Source organism: Pygoscelis adeliae, unplaced genomic scaffold, assembly GCF_000699105.1.
Source record: "Pygoscelis adeliae isolate BGI_AS28 unplaced genomic scaffold, ASM69910v1 Scaffold166, whole genome shotgun sequence".
Classification (NCBI taxonomy): domain Eukaryota; kingdom Metazoa; phylum Chordata; class Aves; order Sphenisciformes; family Spheniscidae; genus Pygoscelis; species Pygoscelis adeliae.
The window spans coordinates 3,542,965-3,560,309 of NW_008825156.1; the positions used below are offsets into that span (position 1 = coordinate 3,542,965).

The 17,345-nt window shown below is 36.0% G+C and overlaps 1 protein-coding gene across 1 annotated transcript in view; it reads right to left on the reverse strand.

Annotated features, from left to right (window-relative positions):
- The window catches only part of OTOG (otogelin), a 108,761-nt gene that overhangs the window by 1,351 nt on the left and 90,065 nt on the right, over positions 1 to 17,345 (reverse strand). The window contains exons 42-54 of the mRNA XM_009328550.1: positions 15,102 to 15,296; positions 14,003 to 14,215; positions 13,135 to 13,239; positions 12,664 to 12,774; positions 11,339 to 11,440; positions 10,781 to 10,879; positions 10,010 to 10,050; positions 8,770 to 8,845; positions 7,643 to 7,821; positions 6,735 to 6,839; positions 6,176 to 6,295; positions 4,812 to 4,857; positions 157 to 236 (exon numbers count right to left, since the gene is read on the reverse strand). Of these exons, the coding sequence (XP_009326825.1) occupies positions 157 to 236; positions 4,812 to 4,857; positions 6,176 to 6,295; positions 6,735 to 6,839; positions 7,643 to 7,821; positions 8,770 to 8,845; positions 10,010 to 10,050; positions 10,781 to 10,879; positions 11,339 to 11,440; positions 12,664 to 12,774; positions 13,135 to 13,239; positions 14,003 to 14,215; positions 15,102 to 15,296 (1,472 nt within the window). The remainder of the gene's footprint in view (positions 1 to 156; positions 237 to 4,811; positions 4,858 to 6,175; positions 6,296 to 6,734; positions 6,840 to 7,642; positions 7,822 to 8,769; positions 8,846 to 10,009; positions 10,051 to 10,780; positions 10,880 to 11,338; positions 11,441 to 12,663; positions 12,775 to 13,134; positions 13,240 to 14,002; positions 14,216 to 15,101; positions 15,297 to 17,345) is intronic.

The window sequence follows — 17,345 nt, forward strand, 5'->3', positions numbered from 1 at the left end:
AACATTAAAACAGCTCTACAAAACACAGAAACCTCTGTCTGCGAGAGAGATATGCAGTGAATAGCTTTGTGGAATTTGTGTTCCCTTTCTTCCTTTTTTTAATTTCTCATATTTTTTCCCTTCTATTAAAAGAAATCGTGATAGTTATGTACTTACTGGTGTGTTACTCCTGCAGTCATTCTTGCGGATCGTCATTCTAACAGTCACCTTTTTACAGAATTTTCCATCTTCCTTACCTGCAAAATGGGCATTGATTGAAAAATATCAGCTCAAAATTTTAAACACCTCAGAGACAAGAACATTCCTGAATGTTTTATGGGGTCAAGAGACACAAAGAAGAAAATACCCAATACATCACTGCACATACAGAACTTTGGCAAAGTGACATTAGCTATACGTTGTATCGCTTTTAAAATTATTCTATTCCATGCATTAAACTGTCTCCTTATATCTCTAATAACAGTTATAAAAGGTTCATTCTTCACTCAGAAGCCTTTTAAGAGTAAGTCCACTGTCTTTCAAAAAATTTGGTAAAATTGATCAGCCACTCCTGTGAGAAGGCTTGTTAATAATGCATAAAATGCATTTTCTATGAAATAACTGTAAAAAACTTTAATGGCAGCAATTGCATTCCAGTGGTGTAAACGAAGTTTAAAATGAACACTTAACAGCAGAATCTGATGAAAAATAGGGCTTCAGCGGGCTTTACATTTCTGTATGTTTTTTATTAAGTAAGAAAAAGAACACCAGTGAACAAATTAAATTTTTTATTTACATTTTCATTAGCATTATTTCCACAATTTTTCTCACAGAAGTATGTACAAAGTATATGGATGAAATAAAAAAGATAAAAAGAAATAATGAAATTAAATAAGAAGAGTAAAACTTAATTTAAGAAGGGAATCCTGAATATTTGAAGAAAAGCAAAGAAGTTCAGTATAAAGTTCAGTTGTTAGAGATCAGAAAGCACAGTATCTTCTTACGATGATCCTCTCTATGCTGAAGAAACCACATCACATTGCAGATCTGTAAGAGAAATGAATAGTCCATTCCATTATAACAGCTTCCACAGTTTCACAGCAGATTTTACACCCCATGATGCAGTCCCACATGACTCTCCACTTACAGAGCTGCTTTTTCTTTCAGCCAAGAAATCCAAAGATGTTGACAAAAGGTGAATACTGTTAGCTCCAGAAAAGCAAGGGCAATGAAAGACTCATCGGTTTGACCAATGCCCAATACTGAACTGTGACAGAGGTTTATTACATCTTGATGTGCAATGTCCCGTTCCCTGCTCTAATCACTGTCAAACCAGGTAATACTGCTTCTCAAAGAGAAACATTTTTTGTGTTATGCTTTTTTTTAAACATATAAGCCTGCTGCTATTTCTAGACAAAGCAGAGGTTTCTAGAATATGAAAGAAAGGTCAGCAATGAATCTTCTTGGAAGCAAATAAAAATCTACAATCAGAAATGGCTGGCTACTGCTCGGCTATCATTGAATTAGATTTGCTCAGGGAAAAAGTAAATTAAGAAATGAAGAAAAAATAAATTGGTTTTAAAAATAAAAACTCACCATTATTTCATGTTTCTCATAGTCCTATTCATGTCCTTTCTTCTTTTACATTATACATGGCGTGTAGGATGGATAATTCAGAGCAGCTGTGGCTATGACTTCATCCAGGCTATAGTGAAAGTACATCATATCTCAAAGAAATAAATATATAATGTATTTCCATGCACGTACTTTCATGTCCAGTGGCTTTTAGTGAGCTCTACAATATAATATACTTTTCCATGAATAACCCTACAAAACATGTGAGCATCTTATACGTGTTGTGTTATAATGAGATTCTTTTTCACAGTCTGTATGGTCGAAAATCCTTCCTTGGTTTTTGGGTAGACTCATAACACCTTTGTCATTTAAAGTGATGTCAATATGAAATACAAATTTCAGTGTAGTACTCCTAGAGTCATTAGTGTAATTTAACAAAGGATATATCACTCAGTGATGTACAAAATTACAGTCAACATCATTTCTCTTACAGAAATACAGAGAGATGTTTTCACAAAATAAATGCCAAAACAATTGCATTCATAGCATGTTACAATTAAAAAAATTATCATGCTCTATTAAAAAGAACAAAGATAATCTCCAATTTTCATGGAGTAAACACAGGCTTGCTATTTTCAGTATACTGTCCTAACTACGGATGGGAAAGAAATGACCTGCTTCTACTGTACATGCCACTGGAAGCAAAGCTGTATGATACACCATCTGCAAAAATGTTTTTTATATAATAAGCTTTAACAAGCAAAGCCATTAGCCTCTATGTTCTGCAACACTATGAACATAATGGAATTAGCTTACATTTTTAAACACAGGAATTTTACACATGCAGCAAGCTAAAGACTACGCAAGTGCTTACTACCAACAGTACATTGTTGGCTAACAACAATGCACCGCCCACACAGTGCAAAATGAAAAACAAAACCAAACCAAAATGTGAGCCACTCTGAACCATGAGCAGTTATACTACACTGCAGCTTTTGGCATAATTGGGTAACTTGAGGCCTGATGGTCCTATCAGGGAGTACATTGTTGGAAATCAACAATGATGCTGTTTGGGTTGGTCCTACTTATTTCTAGGAAAATGTACCTGTGTTACAGCTAGCATAGGCTGTAGGAGTGACTGGGCTAACAGGGAATGGGAGGAGCATTGACACTGAAGAACCTGGTAAGAATATTACATATTGAACAGAATACATGTTACAGAGGATTCCCTATCAGTCTGAAACATTTTGGAGTTATTAGATTTCAACATATTTGAGAAAAGAATTCAAAGTCTATACTTAAAACGTCTGTATATTACAGGATCACAGAATGGTTGTGGTCGGAACAGACCTCTGGAAGTCATCTGGTCCTACCTCCCTGCTCAAGCAGGGATCACTGTGCCAGCAGCTCAGGACCATGCCCAGGTATTATTTGCATTGCTAAGCCTAATGTCAAAACCAGGAAGGATTTGATCTACGTTGGTATAACTAAGACAATCTGGTAGGCTAAATTTAAGTTGTCCTTTGGGGCTACAAGAAAGAAATAGTATCATTTCCTCTGAGCAGTGTTTGTAAAAACTCTCTAGGTTCCAATGGAACTCTTGGGACTTTATTTTCAAGTACCACTCAAAACTGAAAGCAAAAATCCCAATGGTTTCTAATGGTAAAGTACTTCAAAAGAAAACGACAACCTGCTAACCCTTCTCATAAAACATTTCACACAATTACATTTGACTAACACCTCTCATGCCAGATTTGCTCAGGGTCAGAATGAACTACACGGTTCATAGAGGTACTATGTTGTCTATAAACAGGTGTGAAATCCAAACTGTATGAATCTACTTGTAAATGCATCTCAGAAGTCACTGGATTTTTCAAGGGTTTAATTTTCCTTTGTGATGCATGCCCCAGATTAATAACTTACTTTTGTCTTAATTATTTAAGAGTGTGGTTATGATCTTTCTCTAAGTATCATAGCAAGATCTTCTGCCTTGCTGAAAAGTAGCTTAATGGATTTTTAACAGTCTTAAGTTGTTTGTTCAGAAGCTGGCTTATATGGCTGCTAAGGCATTGAAGGGTATGTCAGATAATCTATTCTCAAAAGAGCCTATGGAGAATCGGCTACAGAACTTGGACAAGTGCTTGAAACACAGGTCCATCAGAGTGAAAAAACATGAAGACATACTACCGTTCCCTTACAGTCATCAGGAGCAGGAAAAAAGCAGATAAATCTTCCACAGTTTCAACAAACTTTGTACTCCAAAATGTAATACATAATGAATAACACCAAAAGGTACCTCTCAGTTGGCAACATATATCGCACCGCAGTAACTGTGCACATGGTACCACATCTGGTAGTCATGATTGTTCAAGTCCCATCCCACCCAGCAGGAAATACCTGCACTTTTCTCGAGCTCTCTTCCACACTTTATCTCCTACTATCTTTAGCTTTTATGTCACTATTCCATCCACTTGTACAAATGAAGTGAGATTTTTGCACCTTTTAAAAGATAATATGGTACTGCATAGTATAAAATCTCCTTTTCAATTGCTTATAACATTGTCAACTTCAAGTATTAGAGCTTAAATTCTTCAGGTTAGGTGTCTGCCTCAGGCTAAGTTCTTCATTAAATCAGCCAAAATGTTTCAGTGTGTTAAGAAAAAATGTACTTAGCTCTTGATTTATATTAAGAATTAGCATATTTGGAACCTATGTCAAAACATATCTTGGAAATCAAGTAAGGGGGGATTTTTTAATTGTAAGTTCTTTTGAAAGATATTGCCTGAAAGCTTCTGAACTATGTCTATTAATGGAATCTAAGACTGTATTACAATCAGTTAATTATTTACAGCATTAACTTACAAACTGCATAGATCAACCTTCATTTTTGCAAATATGAAGATATGAATGTAGATGAAGCATGTTTTAAGGTGCCTTCCAAAACACAGTACCTTTTATTATACTAAATGCAGTAACTAGTATTTTGAGGAGTTTTACATGAGAACTACAAAATACTCAAGGTAGCAATTTTAGGCCAGTCACAATCACTATCAGTGGAGTAAACCCTTCAATGTTAAACTACTTTATTCTGATTTAACTCCACCAGTTTTACTGGTATTGACATGAGTAAAACTGGGAAAAGCACGGCCTTTGAGATCAGTGAATCAAGCTTTCATGCAGGAAAGAATCAACCTTATTTCTAAGGTAACAACAAATCAGACAGACTTGTGAGGCAGGAAGCATCATTAATCACTTACATGTTTTGCAGCATCCTTCTAAGAATGGTACAACATAGCCTCCAACCTGACCAAGAGAGAAATAAAGAGGAAAAAACTTGATTTTTTTCAAATATTCATTCCCATATATCTGCACTATTAGAAATATCTTCCAGATAAAGCTCTGAAATGTTATTCAGGCAAATGCAGCACTCTGGTGAATGGATGAAGGTTTGGCTGTAAATGATGCAACTTGACTGTTTTAACACAAGCGAGTATTAAGTGGTTGTCACTGAATGCCACTATACATCACCAGCTGTCAAAATGCCACATATGGAGAGGGACATAAGACTGTATTAAGTCTTACTCCATCACATGTTACTTAAGAGTAAACCCCAGACTTCTTGTAGAGGCCATATTGACAAACACAAAAAGCCAATTCTGAATTCAAAGCAGGAAGAAATCTCATCTAAATGAGAAACCACCCACTCCCCATAATGGAGAGAATCATGGCTGTCTTCAGTGCTGTAGCATGAAGCACTCTCCAGAGTACTGTGGGAAGAATAGGTGCAGCTTTTTAAAAAGCTCTCTCAGGATTACACTGAAGGAGAGTTCAATTTTTGATGTCCACCTCAGTATCTCAAGCCATGATGATCTATCTCGCTGCTTAACTTTCAGTTTGCCCAGAACAGCCAAAGGCCTTTCTCCAGCTGTATAACTGAGACTCTCTCTGAAGAACCAATCCACTGTTATCTGCCAGGAAGAACTACAGCCACCTAGTTCCTTTAGGACTGTTCCCTGCTTGTGTACCACCACTCATTAAGGAAAGTATCCTCCCAGCCACATGTAAATGTAGAATTACAGAGAGCAATACAAGATTGCTCCCTGCATACATTTCCTGGCACTTAGTCTAATCTCATTTTACAAATTCAAATAGAGCTTTTGCTTCTCCTGTAAAACTAGTCCACAAAACCTTATGTCTCACTGTAGAAAAGATTTTCCTGATATTCAGACAATCTTTCCTTCTCTTCAATGTTTTTGGCCACTGCGATGAATCAAATTGCTATATGCAGAAAATCAGTTAGAAAGGAGAAGTCTGACCCAGAAAAGCATCTAAGGTCAGACAGCTGTATGAGGACTAGTTTGATATTATAAGCCTCTCTGGAAAAAAAAAAAAATTCTGAGAATAAGAAGAGTTCTCTCCAGCTGTGTAACTGGGCAGTCTGGTGGCACACTATATGTGTATAGTTAGAGCTTTTCACCTTCAAATGTCTGGGCAAAAATGCAGGCATTGCAAGAATTTATAATTTCTCCCTTCTTGAGGCAAAAACGTCTTTTGTCAGTGTTAATCTTTTCATGCAAACATAAATCATAGCTGGAATACAAACAATGTATTGAACACTGACCTTCACACATTCAGTTTCATTAAAGGGTGGGCAGCCAACTGAAGAAGAAACCAGAACTGGTCCTATAGCTGTGTAAGTGCATTCATACCTGATGCAGTTTGAAATCCAAACAGTACCAGGCTGTTAAAAATTGTAAAACAGAATCTTTACTTAGCAACTCAGCAAAACCAGTATTATAAGTATTTATTATACAGTTCCATTGAATGTGATTTTGTCTGAATCAAAAGTAACACTTATAGCAAAATATAATTTAGATGCATGTTAAAGTTCTGTTTAAGTACATAATTTAAAAGTCCACTAAATATATAATGTTAAGCAGGTTCTAAAATAGTCAAGTTGATGATAATTATCTGATATATCAAAACCCCTTAATCTTTGTAGACAGCTATATGATTGGTTCTCCAAGAAATTAATGTTGTGTACATGCAAAATTATTCCTAGTATTTGGCCAAATAAAGCTGCTCTTTGTACATTTTATATGGCAGTGTGTGTACAGTATCTCATAATTTTTTTGTTTACTTCTAAATATTTTGAGGGAATAAGAAATGTATAAACTTACCTTAAAATTGGAAACTGTGCCATTGCGGAAAGTGTGGAGACAAGACAAGTTCTTACAGCTACCACAGCAAGTTGTTAAATCTTTTGGAGGCTGATAGACTTGGTTCTGCCAAAATCAAATAGATTATTCCTTGTATAAAATCATCTTGCAGCTCGACATTTTACTACTGTAAAGGGCAGATTTTTTTCAGGTATCTGATTTTAGGGACGGTTTTGAAATAACTTTCAAAACCGCATAGCTTACATTTGTACACACTGTACATTCATGAAGCTTTTATAAAATACCTTTGATCTTAATCGAAGTAAATGGGGAGAAGTTCCAACTCTGAGAGAATGAACTGGTCTTTCTACCATTTTCAAATGTAAGTCTGACAGTTTACTTTAAGCACCGCTGAAATTTTGACTTTTTACACATTAGACATCAAGTAAGTACATAATTAGAAAAAGTAATCTATATAATATTCCCGTGGTAATGTATCATACTTTGTAAAAAGACAAGGTATTATTTGCTTATTTTATAAAGCTGTTTTCACCACATTTAGAATTATTCTTCTATTTATAATTATTCTTCTATTTATAATTATTCTCTTCCCAATTCTTATTGAGCTAATGTCTGCCAGGAATTTGTACCAGTTTGCACATAATGCAACTAAAGTTATACAGGGATGCAAGGTGGCAGTATGCTATATACATTAGTTTGTATAAGATCTACATGGGGGAGAAAACAGTGAAGGGAGTGAGACTTTTATAAACTTCTATCAGAAGTGCGGTAGCACATCATTAGAGGGAGATCTCATAGTTACTCTCTCCATCTTGTTCCTATGACTGTAATCTACTCAACAAAACCGAACAAAATGTAATTAAGACCACCGGTCACAATATACGCGTCTAAAATTCTGAATTTCTTACAGCTTTGCACTTGACAGCACAGTCTATTGAAGACGTGTTTATTCGGTAGTATTTAGTGGAGGGATCAATCACATTTGTACAATAAGAAATATGGCAAATGCCATCTGCACTGTGTTCCACGATTGTCTGTCCAGGAAGCAGCACACCTCTCTCATTACTCAGGCAAACTTTGTCTCTCACTACAAGAAAACACAAAAATAAACAGCATGCTCAGGACAATCAGCTTGGTATCAAAACTCTGTTAAAAATGTTTCAAACAGTAAAACAGGAATGAAAAAAAGCTACTCTATCTCTTTAAGAATTACGGGTCAGATTTTCAAATATAACCTGTTAATAGTAGTCTAATGCTTCACTACAGTCGCCAAATTATTTCAAATATAACCATGCATGAAATCTAATAAATATATAAGATGCTGTTAGCTGCACCACCAAAATGACAGTGCAGGCTTCTTCAACCGATTTGTTTTATAAGTCTACTTCAGGATAAGAAATGTACTTGAGAAATGTCTATTTCTCCTCACTGATTACTGAAGGCACAGAGGATAATTACAGAAGTATACATCTTTGTTGTAGAAATCTAGGCAAGGACAATCCCAACTCCACTGGTCAACTGGGTGCCCCACAGGAATTATTTTTTCCTGAGTTTTCTCAGATGCTATTGGGCATGTTCAAGATGAATTTGCATGGTGCTGAATGCTATCCTTGATCTTGTAAAGCACATAACCATGTCTACCAGCTCCTGCGTAGTCCCATAATGGGTTAGCAGGACTTTTCTTTATATGGACATTGAGTGTGTGTTTTAGTCTCTTGCTGGAGTCCTTACTCCAGCTCAACAATATGCAGGCTGCTTAGTCAACACCACCCAACTTTCCCAAAACTCTGTCTGCTATTTCCCTGCACAGACCTCCTGCTGCAGGAACTAACATAATACAAGGACAGGCGATAATCAACCAAATATTTAGCGAGGGGTCCTATTTTCTTGCCTTTTCTTACACTATTTGTGAATTATGTCAGTCGATTCTTTCCTCCTCAGTACCATGTTCAAAGTGAACATCCGATTTAGAATTCCTAATTTACCTTAGCACTTGAAAGGGTATTTCTTTGAATTAAGTTATTTTCTGACTTACCACATTTATACTTAACACAGTTACAGATATTTTCTGTACTGTTCTGAAACTGTTCATCTATCTGAAGTTTCTGCCCCTAAGTGTATAAAAGCAGAAAAAACGATAAGTGAAATGACAGTGTTTTCTTAGCTGTATGATCTTTTTATTTTAAACACCTTTCCTTCAGGATTTGAGTAGCAGTATCTCTTGCCCCTAGAAACCTATTTTGAATCCACTTTCGTTACCCACAGGGACATTTAATTTAGTAATGATAACCAAATGGGATTTTTTTTTTCACACCTGACAAACAGGAACGCCTGTTGGTGTCAGTACAGCAGACATTTATGACAGAAAAGACTAAGGCAGGCCAACAATGAAATGCAATGGCTTGCCTTTCTACAGAGATCTCCATGCAGTGTGGAGTGTATTCTTTCATGGAATAACTTAATGGATATAAATAGTATTACAATAGCACAGATGTACTTTTTAATTTTGCCTTTTATTGTTTATACTTATACATATTAAGATTTTTCTCCTGTTTTTCTGCAAGTCCTGATTCCTTATGCCCAAGTTTCTTCATCTATGAAATGAAAGTATTAACAACAACCTCACTTACAAAACATTTTGAAGTTCCTCTATAAAAAATGAGTACTATTTCCAATTCCTCCCTAGGACTCCAAATTATAATTTTAATAAATTATTTATAAATTATTCCCATTGCAATATTATTTTCTGGATAAAATAATGACAAGCAAAATCAAAGCATACCCAGTACTGACTGAGAACCTAACCCAGCAATGCTAACAAGCATTTTTGTAATGCAGAACAAGTCACTATGAAATACAGCTTGAAAGTTCTGCTTAGTCACCAGTCTGAGTACATGACATAAGTTAACATATTCACTATAACATATTAGCAATATTAACAAAACACTGATGCTTTAAAGTATTTAGTTCTGACAATTTAAAAACAAAATTTTATCCTCAGGTGCATGAAAACAGTTCCACTTTACAAATACTTCAGGGCAGGATATGGTCATAAAAAACTCCAGAAATATCAATGCTATACAGCCATTTTATTCTGCAAGATATTTAAACTTAACTGTCTTCTTAAAAATGGTTCTATCTTCTTGTAAAGCAATTTAAAAAAAAAGATAATGACATGGCATTTCATATTTCACTGATAAAACTATTAGTAAGATACTGATAGATTTATTAAGAAATTAATAAAAGAATACTGACAAAGAAGATGAATTTCATACCAGTTTGCACTGAGGTTTGGGGATCGTTTCGCATGCACATTCTAAAACAAAATACGATTACAGAAACAATAGTTTAGAAAGTTATATACCGTTTGCTTAAAACAGAGCATCAGAGAGAATAGAAGTTCTAGATTTACAAGTCATCACTGAAGAAGTTCTGCTAGTTTTTGAAATATACCCATCTGGGGAGTCCAGAATGATGTTTGATTTCTATTCCATCCTGAAAACTAATACCAGCTTCTAGGACCACCTTTACTTACTACAATTTACAGCATAGTATCAACTGCAGTCCACCTGAACACGTTAAAAAAAAGATGATCATTCTAGCCACTAGCCTCTTTGCAGTGATGACAATCATTACAATCAATATAAAGCAATGGAGAATTGTGTTTAAGGCATCACAAAGATGTATGATATACTACCGTCTTTGTAAACTGGCAAATTCCTGACCTGTGAACCTAACCCCCCCCCCCTTTTTTTTTTTTTTTAAAGCCATAAATAATTTACTCTCTCTCACAAAATTTTCAGGATGATAAGTCACCGAGTTTGGACAGGCAAATTCTACAGTATGTGATCACCCTTGTGAAACAAGGAAAAACAAAACAGGCAGATTACGAAGTTCTGTACCATGAGATGACTTTTCTATATCATTTGTTCATGAGCAGATCACAATGGTATAGCCGGCTTAAGCCAGACTTAAACACAAGAAGCCAAAGCTCTTGCCAGAGTCTTATTGTCTAAAGCAACTAAAATGAAAATCAGTCATTTTACCACATGTCCGAAAGGGGCAGCACTTCTCTGGGCTCCATACCTCCACCAAAGACATGCCTAGCATACATTTGAATTCAGGACAACGATGTATTTCACAAACTAAAATTAAGGAAAAGAAAGTTCAATAAACACAAGTTTGTCATATTTTGATGAACAGAAATATGAATCAAGAGATAGTAAATGACTTATTCATAATAAATACCTTTAGAAAACATCTTACTTGAAAAGACTAATGATTGAAATTTAATCGTTATCCATCAGGTAGTAGTAGCGTGGAGTACAACTACTCTAGACAAATATTTAAAGCAGTTTTAAATCTCCAGAATTTGGAGCCTGAAATTACTCATTTGTCTCCATGATACACATATTCAGATAATGCTTTAAGCACATGAATTTTTAAAAGTAAAGATTATTTGTTCAGGACTACAGATGATAGCTTGCTTATATGCACAAGTGGAGCTGTATCTCTAAATCCACCATTTCTGGCACTGAACATCCACACCACAAAATTTGACATGTTCTTTATTACTTAAAATATCAAAATCAAGTCAAACTTACTACACTGGTATGTAGGGCAACACCTTTCTGTAGTGTTGCCATCCACAATAAGAACTTCTCCTTCTCGACATTTGGGTATTTGATCAGAGCAAGCCCCGCATGCTGGAGAAAACAATTATTTAAGTCTAAAACATAGGAAGAAATTTTACTACTGCCTAGGAAACATGCCTATACGTTTCTCACAGACACATATGAAAGGGAACAGAGATATTCTGCATTCTTTCCTTATAGTCCCTGTAGAAGAGGCTAATTTTCAGTGCAGCTTGCCTCTTCTTTGTTCCCTGCTATAAAGAATGAATACATTGTTTGTGAGTCAGATCACAACAAACAGGATTTTCCCTCCCTTTCTGTTATGAAAAATTTTGCTAGATTTTCTCTCCTACCAAGTCACCCTGTTGTATTCAGGAATGCTCCTCTGCCTGAATTATAGGATCTTTGTTCCCTAATAAAGGGCATCTCCTGTGATCCCAGTGTTATCCTCCCACTTGAACACATATGAAAACCACAATAGGTACTTTTCGATATGTACAGTGCAAAGACTCATATCAAAAAAGAGACAGAAGGATGCTGTGCAGACAGTGAGAAGAACCAAACACAGCACATTGCTATCACATGATCAAAGTGACCCCCTGCTTACTATAAATAACAGAAGTGTAATTCAAGTTTTCTATTAACACTCAAATTTTTGCACGTAGAAGAGCTAATCAAGATGACTTGACCTTTGATTCACAGGTATCTATGTGCAAAAATAGAGTAAATTCAATAGGACCTCATTATCACATTATTATCATACAGAAAACAACTGTATGGTAACATCGGAACTCCTATACTCATGCCAAAAGTGCAATTTTATTATTGAATTAAGTCATTAAAGGCCAAACCCCAAAAGAACAGAACAAATTTGCATAATACTTTCATATGGGATATTTACCATCAAATAAGATGGGCCATAGCTGATACAACAGGATATAGGGAGCAAGAGCATATATAACTTCTGTCTTCTTTCAGATAAAATATTCATGCAGCTAGTCCACACACTGTACATGGACAGTCTCTCCAAAGCCCTCAACTTTCTCATCCATGGACTCCACCACTCATGACCCAAGAATACTACTCAGTTGCACAAAGCTGTTTTGTGACTCTTGAAGGTTGTTGCCATTTCTTATGTTTTGTAAACTTAATACCCATTTTTTTTTAACCACTTTCAAGTCTTACTATGTTGGGAGAGCTAAAGGAAGTACAAGAAGCCTTAATTGGTAAGATAATAGCAGACATCATTGCATATGCAAAAACACTTATAGTCTCAACGGGCCAGGATACTGTACCACATATATAGGAAATGCAGCAGGTACTCTCCACCCGAGCAGCAATTAATGTTTGATCATCTTGACAGCTTGGCATCTGCTCCATTGGTTCACATTTTGCTGGATCACATTCTGAAAAAAGTACAACAGATGTATTTCTTTATACGAAACATAGCATTCCTCCTTTGTGCTATTATCCCTAAGAAATGGCAGTGCAGAGCAGAGAAATACTACAAGACACTTTAGAAAAACTTTTACCTTGTATCACAAGAGAACAAAGACACATTCTCGCCTGATCGTTAAACACAAGAGCCCTTCATCATTATATCTGCTGAGACCAACCCTAAGCTTTTAGATGAAAGAGAATTTTGTAAACGGCCATACTAACAACGTCGTCTACACTACCTACCTTTTTGCTTCTAAGTTGACCTGTTTAGTTTACTGAGTATCTTTTACAGGGTGAACTTTTTTACCTTTTCGAAAGAAACCTACCGCAAACATAGCTGGGACAACAGGATTCTTCACTGTAGTAAGTGACCAACTTTTCCAAGCCATTACACTCGGGGATTAGGGGTTGACAGAGGCTCTGATTACAAACTGTTAAAGGGAAAGAAAAAAAAAACACCCTTCTAAACTATCTTACACATTTATAAGTCGAGTAGAGCAGTGGCAAGCAGTATTTGCAGTTTGATACCCCAAATATCCAAATAACAACATGCATATGAAAACCACAACAAACTAGCAAAAAACCCTGAGGCAATATTCAGAAGCATCCAGCATTTGCAACACTGTCCATGGAGGCAAAGTTAAACTACAGCTGAGTCCTTGTAAGAATTTAAAAAAAAAAAAAAAAAATCCTGTGGAAAACTCACTGCAACATTATCCCAGGTGGTCAAAACATGAAAACTGCTTGCAATTTCGTTTTGAAGATGGACTTTCTAAGCTAAATAAGGATTAAAAAAAAAGCTTTTATATCCTGTTTTTACTGCTCACTTTGTAAATAAACATAAACATTCATCTGATCTTTTTTTCTAGTAATTAGTTACATCACGTATTTGTATTTGGACATTAAAAATAAATCAGTAGCCTGTACAGCTGGGAGAAACACAATTCACATCCAAAGAAACACAGAGCTATTTCAGCCCTTATAACCCTTGTCCCCTCCCTCTCCCCCAAAACCTACTGGATATTGAGCCAAATAGTACAAAGTTTCTACAGTTTTCTAAATAATCTGTAAATTCAAACCGAAGTAATTTCCATTCACTTCAAAAGTAGGATGTGTAACAGGAAAACAAACCACAGAGAAAGGATATCTTCATATTCCAGTGGGCAGTATTCATAATCATTAAAGAATACTTACTACAGATCTTCTGAGGACAACATGTCTGATCACCAGGAACAAGCAAGGCCACTTCTGCAAATCGCTGACAGTCTAAACTGTGGATATCTGAACAATTGTGCTCCACTGAAATAATGGTCTCACTGTCAACACATTTTTGCATACAGCATCCGCTCAAAGAAGTTTTCCAGATCTCACCTACTGCATGAGGTGCTCCTGAGCTGTCTGTACAAGCTAGATCAGGACAACAGAAAACAGAAGCAATTCCTTTTTACTTCAAATTTTGACCACCATTTTCTTTCACAGTGGGTGTGGAACTATCAAGTATAAAAATCTCAGAGTTTTAAAGGCACCACCTATCCCCATCACCACACAAAAAAGTGAAAGAGGACACAGTCTGAGACTGAGTTTGTATGGGAAAGCAAGACGCTCAATACCCTGCAGAGGATGAGGGCCTCCACTTGGTTTTGCGTCTCAACTGCAAGGCTAGTCACTTAAAATCTTAATTTAATCCTTCGTTTTTAAAGCAGTGATCTGAAAAGAAGTTACTTTTTTATTTCACACATAGCAAAATTATTAATTTACAGTGCTTTATGTAATCTGATTTATAATAAACTGCGTCTTTCAGGTTTGTGGTGTTAGTGTTAAGCATTGGTCCACAACTTGGTGTGCTCAGGCAGAATTGTAATGAAAATCAGTATCAATGCTGGCAGAAAGAACATAGGACATATGCATGTATTATTCAAAATGTGTAACTAACTGTTGCTGCATGTCTTTTGAATGCCATTTAGTATCAATAGGTTGGACCCTTTGGCAAAGGGCTAGGTGAAAAGGAGGCCAAGACTAACATAGTTAGAATACTAGAATGCATAAACATAAGCAAAAACTTCCATTTTGAAGACCATCCTCCAGCTGAGAGAAGGTGAGCAAAACTGTATGTCACAAGGACATTCCCTGCTTGCTCACCTGCACAGTTAACGTTTACTGAATACCTGGAGTCCTCAACTGAATGACATATGCAGAACCCACAAAACATCAGGCCAGAACTCGACTTACTACTAATGAAGTATCTTACCAACAACTTGCAGATAATAAAGAAGAAAATCACATCCAAACATACCACATTTTTCTTCAGGAATACACACAGCAGTGTAAGTTCGGTGAAGGATGGTCCCTCCAGCACAGACACAGCCTTCTGTCAACACTGAGCAGGAGTCTGAGTCCAGAGAAGCAACCTCATTATTCTGACAACTGTCTGCAACCTCACAGGCAGCTATACAAGCCTGATAGGAGAAGTTTTCAGAGCAGGGGAAGGCTAGGATGGAAATAAACAAATCACTCATTCTGAAGCTGTAATCACATGAGGCAGTACCTAAGAGAAGACATTATTGTCGTCTTGTCAAGTTCCTGTCCTTGCCAATTCAGTAGGATCTACCAACCTAAAACACCGATACAGACCAGTTACCTTCTACATGACAAATTCAAACAAAAGGAAGTTGCAAGCACTTTCACTTCTCTTCTTCTTGTAGTAACATTTTCATCAGGCTTCGGTTTGCATTTTGGCAGTAGAGATATCAAACCATGCAACAGTGTTGACACAAAGTAATTTAAACTACAAAAACATTTGCAAATACTACACAGATTAATAATATAGTGTTCCGAATCATTCTGAATACTTTGCAGTGGCTAAAGAAAATGCAGTGATTACTAAAGGGTGAAGCTTTGTCAATTACGAAAATATATTTGTTAAGGCAAATTCACCATTGTTTTATGTGGAATAATAAAGAATGGGATGAACTATATTTATTACTATTACTATATTTAATAGATATCCACATTAATTACTCTCTTGTATGTGTGTGTTATATTTAAGTCAATGAACACATTTAAATTTACCGTTCTTTATACTACTAATGTAAATTCATTGGCATGTTATGGATGCCTGCAGGAATAGACCAAAAAAGCATCTCATTTTGATTTAACTTTTGCTGTTGAAAACTTAACATGATCTTTCATTGGTTCAAAACAGTGATTAAAGCTGCGTAAATACGGCAAACAGAGAATGACTACAAATGCCAACAGTGTGGTTCTGCGAACTACTAAAATATATGATCTTCATCATGTAATGATACCTAAATCGTACAGCAATACCATCTGGAATCATGGTAATGAGACAAAGTCCAGTTCACAATGGGACTGTCTGCTCAAAAATGAAGAAGGTTCCGGTTTAGACTTTAAAGATTAACTGGGAGAGGAGGTTAATTTTATTCAGCTCCTCGCTACTAAAAATGGCCATAATGCCCCACAGGAAATATCTATTAGAGCCCTGTAAATAGAAGAACTCAGGCTTTTAAAAATCAGTCTACAGCATATCAACACTTAGAGACCACAAAATCCAGATGTGACTTCATGGTTCTAGGCATGCACCACCAGAGGTCACTGTGGTATAAAAATAAGAGAGTGCTGTGTCCCTTCACGATGGATGGAATACATAACTATATTTACAGACATATTTCAAGATCTCTTTTCAAACAGTTATTTGCTAGTAAAATCCATACAAACTGAAGAATTTTTTTTTAAATTGACTGTTTTTAAGCTTTAAACTCCATGACTATTATTTGCAGGGCATTACGACATGCCTTCATGAAGCCTGTACACATGTACCCACCTTAAGTCACTTTAAAAAAGACTTTATTTATGATTTCTATATACAGTGAGTCCTCTTATTTTTGGGGATCATGCTTCATCAATAAGTCTTTCCCTTTTCAAGCACTGAAACCACAGACCTCCTTATGTTATCACTGCATAGGGCTTTTCCTAGGCGATCATTGACAGCATAAAGAGATGCTGTAATCCAAATTTTCTATTTACTGACAACTACAGATCTCATTTGGCCTTACATTTTAGTATGTTGCTATGGGAGATGTCTTCTGCCAGGATACTCTAGCTCTCAGGTTTTACTCCTTACTTTCCATCTAATCTCAAAGGTGTTTCATTTCTCTAATCCTTTCTCCAAAGACACAGCTTTCTGGAGCAGCATCAAGCAGACATCGCCAATTCCAAGTACTACAGAACTTTTCTGTGGCTTCCTCCTTTCCACAACCAATTCTGTTGTGTTTTGGTTTTATCAGTGGAAAGTGGCTAAGAGAAATGAACACTACATTGCAAGTGAGAAGATTTGACTTCTACAGTCAACTACATTATAAGCCAGAGGTAGACTTCTGAGCAAGGTTCTTTAGCTTACCTTTTCTAACTGTGAAATGGCTATAATGATCCTGATTCCTTTTGCACACTGCTTTGAATTATATCATTAAAAAATGCTGAATTTATTATCTCAATAATGACTTCTAAAGTACGTGAGGAC